Source organism: Pantherophis guttatus, chromosome 1, assembly GCF_059756535.1.
Source record: "Pantherophis guttatus breed Tessera chromosome 1, ASM5975653v1, whole genome shotgun sequence".
NCBI classification, from domain to species: domain Eukaryota; kingdom Metazoa; phylum Chordata; class Lepidosauria; order Squamata; family Colubridae; genus Pantherophis; species Pantherophis guttatus.
Window position 1 is genome coordinate 148185242 of NC_142063.1, and position 17244 is coordinate 148202485.

General features: G+C 37.8%; 1 protein-coding gene across 13 annotated transcripts in view; it reads right to left on the bottom strand.

Moving 5' to 3' along the window:
• Positions 1–17244, bottom strand: part of KCNH7 (potassium voltage-gated channel subfamily H member 7) — a 330241-nt gene that overhangs the window by 76746 nt on the left and 236251 nt on the right. For all 13 annotated transcript variants that reach the window (XM_034426358.3, XM_060687993.2, XM_060687992.2 and 10 more), the window contains one exon: positions 10749–11174. In XM_034426358.3, coding sequence (XP_034282249.1) covers positions 10749–11174 — 426 coding nt within the window. The remainder of the gene's footprint in view (positions 1–10748; positions 11175–17244) is intronic.

Consider the following 17244-nt stretch of genomic DNA (forward strand, 5'->3'; position numbering starts at 1 on the left):
GAAAGATGACCAGCATTTTGTTATTCCTCCCCAAACAAGGAGAGGAATTGAGATCACCCACAATTGCTCCAGACAGTTGCTCCTTGCGAGGAGATCACATCCAGTGGGTTTAGAGTTCTGGGAGACCAGGAAAAAGCCATCTTTCTCAAACCATTGGACACTGGATCCACATATTTTCTTTTTAAACCACTCTTGGAAATTGCCTGTTAAATAGTTTGTTGTTGTTGTTAGGTATCTTGGACCAACAAATCTGATAGCTGAATTTCCTTCAATTTCCTTTAGTGAAAAGAGTTTTAAATACAGGTTTGACTTAATTTAAAAAAAAAAAAAGCAGAAAACAAGTGATTAGAACTTTGTTTTTAGAAAGTTACAAATTGACAAAGGGTCCAGATGGATTTGAAATAAGATTTTAGAATTTATTTTAAGAAGCCTTCCCATGAGAAAATGCTTTTGTTTTGAATTATTTTGGAAAAAAAAAAAAGCACGATAGTTTGAGACATTGAAAGTTGGACACTAGAGGGAACCAGAAAGAATGAAAGATTACATTAAAGGAGAACAACATGTAAATTTGACTTACTAATACAAAATGAAGCAAAGTATTCATTTGTATTCATGATACATTGGATGTATCAAAGGATGTATTTGAACAATAGTCCCAGTAGTAAAATTTAAGAGTGTTCTGGCTTTACAGTTAGATTGTGTCTAAAAGATGTTACAGAAGAGGAATGTGTTTTATCTTACAAGATTGAGGCTGATCTGAAAGTGGATTTAAAAACAACAGGTTTAATAATTAAACTTATTAAATTACTTTACCTAAATTACTTAAAAATTAAATTCTTAATAATTAAAAAGGATATACAAGTGATAAACCAAGACAGTGACCTGGATAATTTTCCTATATGGGATTTAAAGTGCAAAAGAGGCTTGTTAAAGCTTTGAAGAATTTTGTGTGGAGGGAGAAAGAAAAAATGGGGGGGGGGAATCAAGTTCTATTACATTATTTGAAGGGGCGAGATCAAGACTGTTAAAAACAAAAGGAAGGTATAAATTTGGTTTATTTGATAAAGCTTAAAATATCTAACTTTGGTAACCCTTAATGGATTTTTCCTGAAATTAGAACTGAAATGACAAAGCTTTATGAATTTCTTTATAAATAAAAGATGGGATAGGAGAAGATGAGACTATTTGTTGTATTTTAAGAGAAGATGATAAGTTACCAAAATTGTTTATTCTTGTTGTAATGAAAGAGAATGTCATTTATTTATATATTTCTTTTGCTTTTCTTTACTATGTTCCAATATTTCTTTTCTATTTTTTCTTTTTTCCACCTTCTATTTTTCTTTTTCTTGTTTTCTTTTGCACTAGTTTTTATCTTTATAGTTGTAATTTTTTAATACAATTACTGTTCAAAAGGGTTCTGCATGTGTGTAGCCTCCCACGACTATCCCTTCTATTTTCAAGATGGCATATATAATGCATAAAGTTTAACAGCTGAAAACATGTGCAGTTTTAATGGGACAAGCCATTTCATCCCCCTAAATGCAATTAGAATGTTTTATTAAAGCACTGCATGTTTTATGCATAGATCATAGGAGCAGTAATTTGGAAATAAGTGTTCCCTTCTTTTAAAGTAACTGGAACATAACTTATTCTATTTATACCAGTCTTGTAACTTTCTCCCTGCAACAATGCAAGATGCTAGACCACAGCAGCAATTTATTGTACCGCTGCTACATCAGGGCAGTGTCACAAATTAAGAAATGGGAAGTGAAGTCAGCTGTCTATGTTGAAAAATGTTGCTATGTTTCATTTAGGTTTTTATCCTTTAGACCAGGGTTTCCCAAACCTGAGAAAATTATCCAAAATTGGGTAAAAGTGTCTTTATTTTGGGTAAGGAGGACACATGTACCCATTACCAATTACAACAGAAGCATTTAAATTGACTTAAAGACAGCCTCGTGTGCTAAAATATATTGAAAAAATCCCCAAAATATTCATATAAGACAAAAATGGGTGAAATTGCCAATAGTAATTTGTTGACACGACATAAAGATAATTCAGTAATGTCGTTTTTATACTATAGGTAGTCCTCAAGTTAAAAAACCATTTGATTCAGTGACTGTTTGAAATTAGGACAGTTCTAAAATAAGGGACTTACGTCCACTCCTTGAACTTTGATTAGATTTTCTGATAAGTGGTTTTGAGTAAGGAAGGAAAAAGTTTGAGAAGGATTGGCCTAGACCCGATACATGAATACATTAGGGGGCATCCTTCACAAAGGTAAATAGGAAGATAATATTTGCAAAAGCTGTAAACACCCAGTATTTGTTCGCTGCTATGTCATTCCTTCTAAGAAAAATCCACTACAAGTTTCTGACTGAATGAAATTGCATGATTCTTCTAAAAGGACTTTGTCATGGGACAGATGGACACTGATGTATATAATTCATATACATCATATATGTATATATTCATATAAATATAGATTATTCTATCAGTAATTGAAATGAGGGAGAAGACGCCATTATAAATTACAAGTAAAGCTAAGAGAAAGAGAGTTGAGAGAGAGAAAAAAAAATAAGCAGGTTAAGACTTCATACATTTCTTGATATAGTGATATATTTCTTACATAATTCTGTACCTATTTGGAAATGCGTACCAGTTTTGTAAATATTTTCACTTGTATATATTATTAGAAAAAGCTATTGGTTCTGGGTGTGGCTGTATTGACTCATATCCTGACTCTTTCTGCAACAGGCTTACTACGATTTTACTACTAAGTACTATATAATATCATCTTAAACCAGAGGTTGAATTTAAGTTTTTATCTTTTGTAAAAGAAGTTGGAAGTCACTTTCTTTTTATACTTTTTTCCTTACAGTTTTTGTGTCCAGCAGTATCCCATACCTTCCTTTTTATTCTTTTCCTCTATTTATTCTGACCATTTATATTTGCTAGTTTTTATCCGTATGTTCTGTAAAAACTGAATAAAGTTATATTTTAAAAAACCAGAAATAAAATATTTCAGGGGCTGCTACAAAGAAGAGGGAGTCAAGCTATTCCCCAAAGCACCTGAGAGTAGAACAAGAAGCAATGGGTGGAAACTAATCAAGGAGAGAAGCAACTTAGAACTAAGGAGAAATTTCCTGACAGTTAGAACAGTTAATCAGTGGGACAACTTGCCTCCAGAAGTTGTGAATGCTCCAACACTGGACGTTTTTAAGAAGAGACTGGATAACCATTTATCTGAAGTGGTGCAGGGTTTCCTGCCTAAGCAGGGGGTTGGACTAGAAGACCTCCAAATTCCCTTCCAACTCTGTTATTCTAAATACATCTCCCTTTCGCTGTCTGCCTGCTTACCTTCTTGCCTATGGGCAACTTTCCCCTTCTTATAGGTCTTAATCTTTACATCAAGACTGGGCAGGGAGGCCTTTTGAAAAGGCGCTTCCTCTGAAAGGAAGGAGCTTCATCTGCAAACTATTTGTGCACTTGCAAGGAGAATGGCTATAAAGCACTGGTAATATGTAAATAAAATTGGATTAAAATTCTGCTTATTGAAACTTGGGACACTGAGAATTCTGTCTTCCACAAAGTCTCTGCCAAATGTAAGAGGTGGGATTCATATAATTTATGTACCGGTTCGCCCAGCACCGAAAATGTGAGTGCCCACCTCTGCGCATGCGCCCAGCCTTCTGTGCATGTACTTTGCTCGTGTGTGCGCCTTCCGTGCATACCTCAAAAGCATACCTCAAAAACATTCCTAAATAGGACGGCATAGAGCTGGAGCAGATGCGCAGACCCATCCTTGATTTTTGCTACCAGTTTGTCTGAACTGGTCTGAACCGGCTGAATACCACTCTGGATCTTCCCCAGGGATCTAGAATCCAGGTCTATAGCAAAGCTACTCCTGACGGGAGGAAAGCAATTTTGTTTTGAATGTGTGACAGAAATCAGTGATTTGCTAATAATCCAAGTACATCTCAATTAATTTGGACCCAATTTTTGCAGATCCTTTCTTACTTAATAAAGTCGTGTCCTCTTTAATTACATCGTTCTGTTTTCTCCTTTTTCAGCAAAGTTGGGTGGGGGAGAAACAGATTTCTCCCCTTTCTTTGGAAGATAAATGCCTAACATAACAAACTGTAGACCTTTCATTTTGACCCCAATGTAATTAAGCTTATTAAAAGTTTCTTTATAATGCTCCTAACCAAATAAATAACAGCACAAGAAATGGTCTGTAACTCTGAGTTTTGAATTCATTTTATGCTAACAAATAGTGCACACTCTTTGAAAGCTTTGTATTGTGTATAATGAAATTTCACCTATCCCCAGGGATTCTTTCACACTTGTCATGGAGAAATAAAAATCGTCTTTGTGAGTCACATAGCTTAATCTTATTTTTCCTGAATTTCTAAATCTAGTTAGTTTAAAAGTGATTACCGATTTGGGATATTTGAATATTTTCCTATGTTCATCCTTGGAAACCCCATTCATGTTTCCATCTTACACAATAGTGATAAAAAAACATTATATATAAATATCCATCCATCCTGATTTTATTATTTTTACAAATAACTCAAGGTGGAGAATATATCCAACAACCCTTCCTCCTTCTATTTTTCCTGAACAGCAAACCCGGATTGAGCTAAGAGAGAGTGACTGTCCCAAAGTCACCCAGATGGCTTTCAGGATAAGGTGGACATCCTTCTCTGTTGCTCCTTTCATGCAAGGGTTCCTCATGAAAAGTCAGTGACTTATGTTTTTTGGGGACCAAATGAAAATCTTTTTTTACTGCAGGACCTTTTAATTTAAGCAATTCTTCTTTTATCAGAATTGAAATATTGTATCTATCACATTTTAAAAGTAAAAAATGATGTTATGCATAAAATAGATTTTATATTTTTGAATTGTACCTATACAATAACCCACTGGCCTAAATATTAGGTTATATAAATATTACAATTCAGAAGAACCTGGTGCAACTTTCAGAGAACTTAATTGTATTTATGTGTGAGCAGGGATTATTACAATTGTCTTTATTTCTAATCACTGCTTCATTTAAAAGATCTCTAGATACAGTATATACATGCAATGGCATACCTACTATATTCAGTACTTGAAGCATATATTTTATTAACATCCCCTTCTTCTGTTGCTTCTGTTGCTACTGTACCAGGCTGCTCACTGCCAAACAGCTGATCAGTGCAACAGGGACTCCACACTGACTCCCAACTCTCCAGAGAGACTCCTTGTCATTTGCCTGCACCCCATTATTGACTGCAATTTGCATGTACAAATTGTTATTTATTTCAGCTTAAGGTATGTTGGAACTTTCATGCGGGTGTAGTTGCATTTCTGTTTTTAAATGTTTTTATATTAAGTCACAAGGATCCCCAAGATTTTGCGATATTTAAACAAACAAATGAAAAAATAAAGTAGGTTAGTCAGTTGGTTAAAGAACTAATTCAAAAAGCAAGAATCCCTCTTAGCTAGACAGAGTCCATGCACAAGTTCCTGATGGATATCTAATGCCCCAAGAATTTATTAAGAATCTGCCTGGATATTTTTGCCTCTTATGGGTAGTCCCCGACTTGCAACCATTCAAAGTTACAAATGGCACTGAAAAATGTATGACTGCTTTTCACCCTTGTGACGGTTGCAGCATCCCCATGGTCACATGATCAAAATTTAGATGATTGGCAGTTAACTCATAATTATGATGGTTGCAATGTCCTGGGATCATGTGGTTACCTTTTACGACCTTCTGACCAGCAAAATCAATGGGGAAGCCACATTCACTTAACAATTGTGTTACTAACTTAACAACAGCAGTGATTCACTTAACAACTGTGACAAGAAAGGTCATAAGAAGAGGCAAAACTCACTTAACAACATCTTGCTTAGCAATGGAAATTTTGGGCTCAATTGTGGTCATAAATCGAGGATTACCAATAGATGACAATACATGCACTGGCCAACTCACTAAAGTTATATCTAACACAAGTGCATGTTATGTGGGTCCCTTTTTGAACATGCTTTCTCTGAGGCCAGAACGTGCTTCTGCATGTCTGTATTAGGAAGGATTTAGTCAGGAGTCCGTTGGATGAAAATGACTGCTTGGAGGAGATTGATCAGGGCTACCCCAGTTCTTTCTATATATTTTCTTCTCCTCACTTCTGATTACTGAAGCTTTCAGGAGTGTGAATACTATTCAACTTTCAATTTCCAAAATAAAGATGTTACTTTGATTTACAATGATGGCTGTTAGATTGAAGGGCAGCATATATTAGGAGACGATAATGCACTAGTCTGATTGCAGAACTTATTTTTGAAGCATTTGCATTTGGACAAATGCATTTTAATGTTTTAAAAAAGAAACGTAGTCTAACCAATTTCTTTTTTACTTACAAAGCTTATTTTTTAACCGTTAAGCTTTTGCTTGTATCCAGTCAGCTTTCCTTTCCTCCATCATCTATTTTAATTAGCTGATTTTTATTGTTTTGCAGGTTTGTATCCTTCTTAATGCCTGGCAAATAGATGGGGAAGGAATAGAGGTAGTGACAGATTTTATTTTCCTGGGCTCCAAGATCACCACAGATGGGGACTGCAGCCAAAAAATTAAAAGACGCTTGCTCCTGGGGAAGAAAGTTATAGCAAATTTAGATAGCATACTAAAAAGCAGAGACATCACCCTGCCAACAAAAGTGCGGATAGTCAAGGCTATGGTTTTCCCAGTTGCAATGTATGGCTGTGAAAGTTGGACCATAAGGAAGGCTGAGCGCCAAAGAATCGAGGCCTTTGAACTATAGTGCTGGAGAAGACTCCTGCGAGTCCCTTGGACTGCAAGGCGATCAAATTGGTCAGTCCTAGAGGAGGTCAACTCTGACTGCTCTATAGAAGGCCAGATCCTGAAGATGAAAGTCAAATATTTTGGTCACCTAATGAGAAGGAAGGATTCACTGAAGAGGAACCTAATGCTGGGAAAGATTGAGGGCAAAAGAAGATGGAGATGACAGAGAATGAGGTGGCTGGATGGAGTTACTGAAGCAGTAGGAGTGAGCTTAAATGGACTCCAGAAGATGGTAGAGGACAGGAAGACCTGGAGGAAAGTTGTCCATGGGGTCACAAAGGGTCGGACACGACTTCGCAACTAACAACAACAAATGTTTGTATTGGTGTAAAGCTGGGTTTTTATGATTGCTGGAAAGTATCCTAAGAGCCATAGGAAGTTTTGATTATCTAATCCAAGGGTAAAAAAGGGAGATTCAACTTCAAAAATTCCCCCTTCCAATTACTGCAATAATTTAAGTAGCGCACATCATTTAAATGCCGTGTCTGTTAAAAACATGATCTTACATGAACATGTCAGGAAGGGATCCAGAGAAAGAATGAAAAAATGTAGCCCTTTCCTTTCTACCTGGTATAGGTTATTTAATATTGCTAAATTGTTAGATAAATATGCTCTCAGGTCAAGCTTGACACCTGATGTATTTTTTCATTCTCAGCGTAACCTATAGACAGTCAGAGTATTCCCTTAGCTGTCGCCAATCCAAGTACTAATTCAGTCTAAACCTATTTTAGTCTCTGAGCCCACAAAAGCAGCCAGGTGCTAAATTAGTAGGAAACAAAAGTTCTTGCTGAGCTATGCACAATCAAGTTGATATTTATTACTAATTACTGATATTTCTTAGCCATCCTGTTCTATAAGTGGCTCTAAATCTTCCAAAATATATGGCTCTATACTTAATATGTACTAGAAACTGTTCCTTGTAGGTAAAAAGTGGGTCAGGCTATGTCTACATCTGGGTCATACTTTGTTCAACATTATTTTCCATGTTGACTAACGCTAATCATCAATTTTAATATTCCACTCTGTATTACTTTTTTTTTAAATAAAAAAAAATGCATTTGTGTTCTTTGAGGCTGACTTATCACACAGAGCAATCTGTATCCTAAAATTATTATGTGGGATCTCTGATTTGGTTTCTTATTATTAAATAAAGACTTAAAGGGAACCTGTCTCAGATTTTGGTGGGAACAAAGTGGGATCTTCCACCAAAAATGAACTTTGCTGAATCACAGATGGGCAGCAGTGAAGACCTTGAGAGAAGATTTTAGTGGGAAAGCTGCTTCAAGATGGAGCATACATTTGGAAAAGTAGTGTTTAAAAAAGGAGATATTAGGGTAGTTGACTTTTTAGAAAAAGTATATATTAGGAGCACTTCAGTTTTTTTTTAAAAAACTACGTTTAGGGGTATTGGGTAGTAAACTGTGTATATTAAGGAAAATAGTGAATGTTAGGAATATGATTTTCCAGTCTCTTTTTAAATCAATTTTAAATAGTTATTATAGAATATAATAATTAGCATATTCCTAAAAAGCTAAGATAATGGGATGCAGTGGCTAAGACGCTGAGCTTGTAGATCGAAAGGTCGGCAGTTCAGCGGTTCGAATCCCTAGTGCCATGTAACGGGGTGAGCTCCCATTACTTGTCTCAGCTTCTGCCAACCTAGCAGTTCGAAAGCATGTAAAAAATGTAAGTAGAAAAATAGGGACCACCTTTGGTGGGAAGGTAACAGCGTTCCATGCACCTTTGGCATTTAGTCATGCTGGCCACATGACCACGGAGATGTCTTCAGACAGCACTGGCTTTTGGCTTTGAAACGGAGTTGAGCACCACCCCCTAGAATCGGGAACGACTAGCATATATATGCGAGGGGAACCTTTACCTTTACAAAGCTAAGATAGAGTAAATTAAGACTGATTCATAGATTCTTACAGAAGATACTGCACAACCACAGGAAAATGAGCATTATCCTTTGGAAATGTCTATTTCATATCTTTGCCATAAATCTCATAATTTAACAGTTGTATGCAAGCATAATATTTTAAAAACAGAGATTTTAAGTGAATCCACAGGAGCCTACCACCACTATGCCAAGAATTATAATCAGTCACCTACTTTTTTTCCCCCTAGCATGCTGATACACAAACAGAATTATATACCTGGTGTGGCTGGTAGAATTCAGCTTATTATCTTGTGGCCTTTCTAAAAACAGCTTGAGGTCAAGACTTTCTGAGCCTTGGAGAATCTCCTGGTGAAGCTTCTGAAAAGCGATGGCATTTCACAAAAAGACTGGTTGACAAAGTTGTTAGCAGGGGTCTTTACTATAGGGGGATCTTGTGACAATAGGGATTTTAAAAAAAGACTCAAAAGACTAAGGTGGTAATTAGAGTATGAGATAATACTACTGGCCTATATTCACAATCCTTCTATTGATAGGATGATATACTATTCCATTACCACTGGAATATTGAGCTGATCAAAAACAAAATAAGAAGTAGCAGCCTTTAAAAGGGGTAATTCAGAAAATCACCAAAATTCACCCTTATGCAGTAAGTAATGGAATAGCTGTACTAATAGAAATAGTTGCAGCAGCAGCAGTAGTAGCAGCAGTAATTGTAGGAGTAGTAGGAGCAACAGCAATAACTGGATATGCGTCTACAAGGAAAGAGGGAAGATTTTCCTAACTGTGTAAGCTGAATCTGACCCATGTCACGCCTGGAAGCCATCTTTTTTGTTGGATCTTCAGGCCTGCCACATTTACTACTGTGGCACTGTAGTACAGATGTGCACTGCATCTGACATTCCAGATGATGTACCAACATACTTCGGGGATGTTGCTTACATAGGAAAGGTGAACACAAGAAAGGATTATTTTCCCTACCTTTGCCTATATTCTAAAATTTAATTCAGAAATAATGAATTGGGGTTCATCTGAGCCGTGGTGGCGCAGTGGTTAGAGTGCAGTACTGTAGGCTGCTTCTGCTGATCACTGGCTGCCAGCAGTTTGACAGATCATATCTCACCGTTGACTCAGCCTTCCATCCTTCCGAGGTGGGTAAAATGAGGTCCCAGATTGTTGGGGGCAATAGGCTGACTCTGCAAACCGCTTAGAGAGGGCTGTAAAGCACTATGAAGCGGTACATAAGTCTGAGTGCTAATGCTATGTGACACTGTTTTGAGGCTTTTCCTACCTCTTATTTGCCAAAACCAGAAGATGACCAAACATTCTTGTTTTTGGTGAGCCTTGAGGGTGGAGGTCTTAGTCTTCTCCAGGAGCGTTCAACGAAGTCAGAAAATGGGTAGGTGCTATGCTGGACAAGCAACCATGCTACTTAGAGAAGTAGCTCGGGGGAGTGGGGTGTGAGCATTGGAAGGGCACATGTCATCCAAGGTGTGAATACCCTTGAAGAAAACAGCATCCATTTTGAGAGGACAAGGCTGCTTCTGCAACTTGCTTTTCCCCTGAGACTGAGGAGTTGAGGCCATTTGTTACGTCCCAAGTGTTTTAATACAGAGTTCTTTATCATGGATAGGCCCCGATGGTGACGTGAACCTGAATCTCTCCAGTCAACATCCAACACATAGTAGACATTCTCACGCAGACACAGTGGTGACACAGAATAACACATAAATGCATACCCCACGTTGTTGGTGTGGCAGAAAAAAAAAGAATATTTTGTGCATATCCTGGTTTGTGGCACTCATACAAAATGGGAAACTATGATTTGCTATAAGTTAAGATTATTCAGTTCTCTTCCTTGTGCTTGCAAATGAAGTGGGGAAGGTGAAGAACCATCATGCGTTGGGATTATGTCTGAACTGAGATGAAGCATGTGGCAAGTACTTATGGGATGACACATAACATTAAAAGCAAGCACGTTGCGTGCTTCGTTTGGCTTACCTCATCCGAGCCAGATCCAAAGATCAGCAGGTCAAAAGGTATTGCAGCAACCATGTCAATTAGGAACCAGCCTTTGAAGTAGTGAATTGCTATTCTCGCCGGGTCACTTACCACTTCTTCATTCTGGTTGACATATGTCGTTCGGAAGTTTATGAGAATGTCAATGATAAACATAATATCCACAATTAAGTCTACCATGTTCAAGGGGTTGCAGGAATAGCCACACACCCGCCTCTTCTGTTCTTCGCTGTCATTGAGAAGGAAGGCTGCCGAGTAAGGGGTGAAGATGGCAGTGTAGATCACAAGCAGTAAAATGAGCCAATCCCAGACTGCTTTGAAAGGGCTGTAGTGCAATATCGTAAACTTGTTGATGCGGGGTGTTTGGAGCTTATATTCTGGCAGGACATCGGCTCCCAAAGATAGGACCTTGGGAAGTAAAAAAAACCAACAACAATAACCAAACCATCCAGTGAGTCAAGTAGAAATGGAACAAACAGACTATCAGACAAATACATCTATTTCTGAACAAGGTTTCTGAAAAGGCAACGCAAGATAATTGTGCTGAATTTAGAATGGGCAATGTGATTTTTTAAAATATTATTATTTACTAGTATTTATATGAGAGAGACACATCACTAAGATTCCTGAGGCTTGAAAGTAAATGAGAATTACTAGGAAAGGACAAAAAAATGATCTAACATTCTGTATAATTCCCCTGCTGTCTAAAAATCAACAACCACTTTTTCTCTGTTCCACAGAAACATTTCTGAAGTGATAGATGGATAATGAACCTAGGCCTGAGATGGCTCCTGGAAACAGCTAAAATCTAGTTTGCACTCAAAAAGGATCTTCTCATGTCAGCTACCCCTGTTGCTTTCCCAGTGCTAACTCCTAATTCCCTTGGGAAACAAATATGTTCCTCTTGATTACATATTCCAATTCCCATCCCTTTTTCTCTGAAATATTAAGCAACAGCTTCTTTGTCTGTCCATGGGTGAGTCCTATTGCTCACCTGTAAAACAGCTGTACAAATGGAGATGGTTATGTGGCAGATGTTTGACGGCATGATTGTGGATATCTGGGGTGGAACAAGCTAGTGTGTGAGATATTGGGAACAGGATTAATCAGTAGAGTCCCACTTCCTGTTCACAGTTGAGTGGTCTACACATAGCACTAATAATAATATTTTGTGGTGGCATATTGAGCAACCAGAATGGCGTGATTCATAAATTATATACTATGCTATAATGAATAGCTACTTTCACACTTTATACCATGATGCAAACTGCATGCTCCTTATCATTATATGTAAACCAGGCCAAAATGTGGTGCATTTTATAAATAGATAAGCTAGACCAGTAGAAGACGTTTTAATATCGGAGGCAAGGACAAGAAACGTATAAAAAATGGTTGCTGGAACTGGATATGTCTAGTCTGATGAAAAGAAGAACTAGGGGTGACATGATAGCAATGTTCCAATATCTCAGAGGCTGCCATAAAGAGGAGGGAGTCAAGCTATTCCCCAAAGCACCTGAGGGCAGGACAAGAAGCAATGGGTGGAAACTAATCAAGGAGAGAAGCAACTTAGAACTAAGGAGAAATTTCTTGACAGTTAGAACAATTAACCAATGGAACAACTTGCCTCCAGAAATTGTGAATGTTCCAACACTGGAAGTTTTTAAGAAAAGACTAGATAACCATTTATCTGAAGTGGTGTAGGCCGTATCCTGCCTAAGCAGGGGTTGGACTAGAAGACCTCCAAGGTCCCTTCTAACTCTGTTATTCTTTCCTTTCCTTTCCTTTCCTTTCCTTTCCTTTCCTTTCCTTTCCTTTCCTTTCCTTTCCTTTTCTTCAGGATTAAACCTTTCAGATGCCTCCCTCCCCCAGATTACCCTGTCATGTTAGCCATCAGTTAAAATGCGAGTGGCTACCTTTGAGGGGAAGCAGACCTGTTTAGATGCTGGGGCTAAACACAAGCTGGGAGGAACAAGAAGCCCATGGCAATCATAGCATGAGTATTATGAGCTCCCAGAGCTGCAAGAGTCTGAATGACCATTAGAGAATTAGATTGCACTGTATCTCTGCCATCTAGGAGTCACTCTCAGTACATTCTATTTCCGAGGCTGGCCTGCTTCCACCTGTTGCTCAGCCTTCACCCATCTTGCTACTTCCAAACGCCTAGACTCATCTTTGAATCCCCACCAAAATTACAATAAACCATGACCAGCACTTTTTTTTTTTAAGATGGAAGAACCAGCATCCCTCCAGCCTCAACTATATTTAGGTCACTGTAATAATAATACTGAAAATCTTTAACTGCGCAGAAATGGACAGACTCATTTTGGAACTCAAGGATAAAAGCGAAACTAAGTACTACAAAATCTGGGAACAATTTTATGATTGGATAGATAACAAGAGGGTAGCCAAGACAAATGTATAGTGTTAGAACAAAAATATAGCTGCTATTATAGATAAATATATGTTTAAGAACTATATGTTTATATGAGTACTAATATTATTGTAAAGTGACGGAAGATGTTTGGAACCAGTGATGTCATATCTATGTCCAATGTTTTTTTTAATTTTGTATTATTAATAAAAAACTTTTTAAAAATAAATTAAAAAAAAATATATTTAGGCCACTGACCTTTCCCTGTTTCATATACGGAAGCAGACTATAGGAACTCAGAATCATTGATCTAGATGGGGTCCTTTATAGTGGTGGGTTGCTCCCGGTTTGCACCGGTTTGCAAGAACTGGTAGTAAAAATTTGTAGTAGTTCGGAGAACCGGTAATAACGTTGGCTGGCCATGCCCCCGAACCGGTCCCTGGCCCGGTCGCCACTCACTTACCCTGCCCACCTGATCAGAGGCTTTTTTTTTAACTTTTAAAAGCATTTTTAAAATGTAAGTGTACCTTTTACAATTCTTTCTTTGTTCTCTCTTTCTATTTCCACCGATGCTTCCTTTCTTTTGATTTTCGCTTCCCTCTAAACAGCTGTCAGCGTTTCAGGCCAGCCTAAATGGCTGGTTCATCCTCGATCAGAGTTAAGGGGGTTTTCCTGAACCTTCGGAGGGATTGCTGTCCTCCCCGAGGACCTCGGAAGTTCCCCTTTCTTCTATCGACCTCTCCAAGGTCGATAGCGCCTAAATCGGCTCCCAAATCGAGGATATTAGGGACTTCAAGAGTGGAGACCCGTTCCCTCATCCCTAACACGTTGATGTCACTGCTGGAAGTTCGAAAAATGCTTTTAAAAGTAAAAAAAAAAGCCTCTGATGATATGCGGCTCAAAAAAAAAAGTCTTTAAAAGCCTCTGGCAATCCCAGCTGAGTTGCCTGATCGTCAGAGGCTTTTAAAAGCATTTTTTTCTGCAACCTCTTAAGGTTGTAGAAAAAATGCTTTTAAAAGTAAAAAAAAACAAAAACAGTTGGCCATGCCCACCCAGTCACATAACCACCACCACCAAGCCACGCCCACAAAATAAGCCACGCCCACAGAACTAGTAGTAAAAAATTTTAGAACCCACCCCTGGTCCTTTAGAATACCAAGCCTAATCTTCGGACCACTGAAGGAACGGAAATCAAAAGAATCAGACCTTAAAAGGTCAAAAGAATCTTTTTTTGGAGGGGGGGGTGTTCCGTTGCTTTGAACAGTTGCTAAACAACCAGTCGCAAGTCAAGGACTACCTGTGTTTTAGGTAAATATCATAAATAAAAGCCTCATGTTCAGGTGTTTTCAGAAAAGGTCCAAAGACTCCTTTTCTTTTGCTTATCTTTAAATGACAGCATCTTGGATAATTGCATTTACATTTTTTAAAAAAAACTTAAATGTTATTTAGGTAACATTTGTTTTCAAAATTATTCACTTTATGAATTTATTTGTCAGGAAATTATAATCAGGGTACCTAAATACTATGAATAAATTTTATTAAAAGCAGACTTGACAAAGTTTTTTTTTTTAATTAAAAAAGCATAGAAGAAACAGAAAAAGATCATAAAAGAGTCAAAGGGGGAAAAAAAGCAAAGAATAATAAAATAGCAGGAACAAGAAAGGTAACCAAAGAAGTGACTTCTGATCTTTGCAGCAGTTTCAAACATAGTTACCATCTCCATCCTCCCACATATTGTAGCTACCTTCTTCCCATAAATAAACCTTTAAAATCAATAAATCCTAAAATCAGCAATTCAATTTTGTCTATTTTCAGCCAAAAAGGTCTGTAAAGGGAGTCACTGTACCTAAATACTAGAAGGCTACATGCATTGAGAGTAGCTACCCATTATAGGAAAAACTAGGGAAAATGCACCAATAAAAACAAAAGAAGATAGACTGATACACATACGCTCATTTGAAAAGTTTAATTAAAAACAGAATACATTTTGTGATAGTAGGTTAGATTGTATTGACCTTCCCACTTTGACACTGTTTTGAAGATGCTGAAGACCTAGTTTTACTAACAGCCCTGGGCTCTAGAGTGGAATGGAGCTCATCAAGTGGCCTATTTGACTGATTGTTGTCACTAGGGAGTGGAGGTGGGGTTATTGTTTTTATTGTTTGTACATTTTCTTTTCTTTTTCTCTCTTAACGATCCTGTAATCCCTTGCAATGGGGTGGAGTTGGAGTGACTGAATGGAGCTGAGCTTTTACTGTCCGGATGCCCTTCCTGATGCCTATGTGGAGGTCGCAGCAGACAATAACTCAGAGAAATATCTGCTGCTACTTAGGAACGAACTCATGGCCTCCTGATTGTGAAGGGAGAGCTCCACCTCTAGGCAATGGGCTGCTCGTTTTTATAATTTGTATATTGCTTTTTTATTTTTGTAAGACGCCTAGAGTCACTGAGAGGGTGGCCATATAAATTTACTCAAATAAATAAATAATAGGACAGCGATCAGGTGAGCTCTGTACCTACCCAGTCTACTGCAGCTTCAAGATCCTTACACAGCATTCTTCTCCCTTTTGGTGTCACAAAGACCTTGCTCTGGGCTAGGCCAAGCACTTGAAAGAAGGGCTTTTGATGAGTGTGGTTAAGTCCAAATAAAGAAACTCTTTTTAAAAAACTTTAAAGCACTCCCATCCTTCCAAAGGACGGACTTTGCTACTGTAAGTTCATGTTTTGTTGTGGGATAACGTGCAATTAGGCTACACTGACAATAACACCCAACCTTGCTTGATAGCCCACAAGAGATCTTTCTTTAGGTCAGAAGTAGGAAGGCTTCTGATAGTTGCAAGCTGATATTGGGTGACTAAGAGCTGCAGCAGGTAGGCCGATGAGACAAAATGGAAAGGCCTTTCCATGGACAGGTCTCTTTTTCTCCCCTTGATTTTCTTAGGGGGTATTTTTTTTTTGTTTTATACATTATGTTAAACCTGTTGTATTGCTTACAAGTCTACTTTTAAATACTTTGGTCTCTTCAAAATCTATTAGTTTTCAGCCACTGTGATCATACTGGGTTCTTGCAGAAAGGTACTGAAGGATTTCAGCTTCAGAATGGGTTTTCTAGAATTGGAGGGGGGAAAAAGGGAAACAATGCCACCATAATTACTTTAAAAATATATATTCTTTAAGCTGAAAAGCAGGTTGAACTTCCGCTGTCGTTTTTGTTAAAGGTGAAGACTCCTTTGAATTGAACTCAACTCCTGGTGATTTTCATTTCTTGGCCACAATGCAGAAGTTTTTCAATTGCCGCCTTCTGAAATGTTTTTGTGATTTTTCAATCTAGCCTGATTAGTTTTTAGTCTCCATCCAAGCGGTAACCAAGCACAATGCTGGTTGGCTTTTAAGTCTACATAGAGCTACTTGCTGGTGCCTCATGCGGAGCTTACTATTTTCATTAGTGCCTGTTTTCTTTGGATCATCTGATTGTCTTACACAAATCAAGAGAAGCCATAATTATTTTCTACTCTGCTTCCACTAAAATCGTCAAGACTCCTCAGCCAGGCCAATTTTTTTTTCCTGTCAAAAGAACATGATTAATAGCTGCACTCGCCCTATCTCCTGCAGGAAAGCCTGATGTGCAAATTCAATTGCTAAATGTATAACAAATTCAGGTGCATAAGTGAAAATTAAGCTAACAGTTACCTCCTCCCCACATCAGTGATTGAGGGAGGGGAGAACTTTACGATTATATTAACTTTCAAAACAACAATAAAGAAAATATTTTCAATCTTTATTGTACTTCACTTGAACTCCAGCCTTTTTCCAGTACAAAACACATTTGAATTTATATAGAGACAGCGGCTAACTGCAAAATATGGCCAACAGTATTTTAGTAGTAGCCATCCCCAGTCCTGTTTAGCTGCATTCGCACACAAAACCAAAAGGCAAATCTGTTGTAAATTATGTTCCAGTTCCAAAACAAAATAGTTCCAGCTATGCCGAAAACACCATGAGATCCATTATATTAACACTGACTATATTTAAGATATTGAATTTCTTATAGACTCAACTAATGAATCTGCCGACAAAATAGCAATAGCAACAGCACTTACATACCAC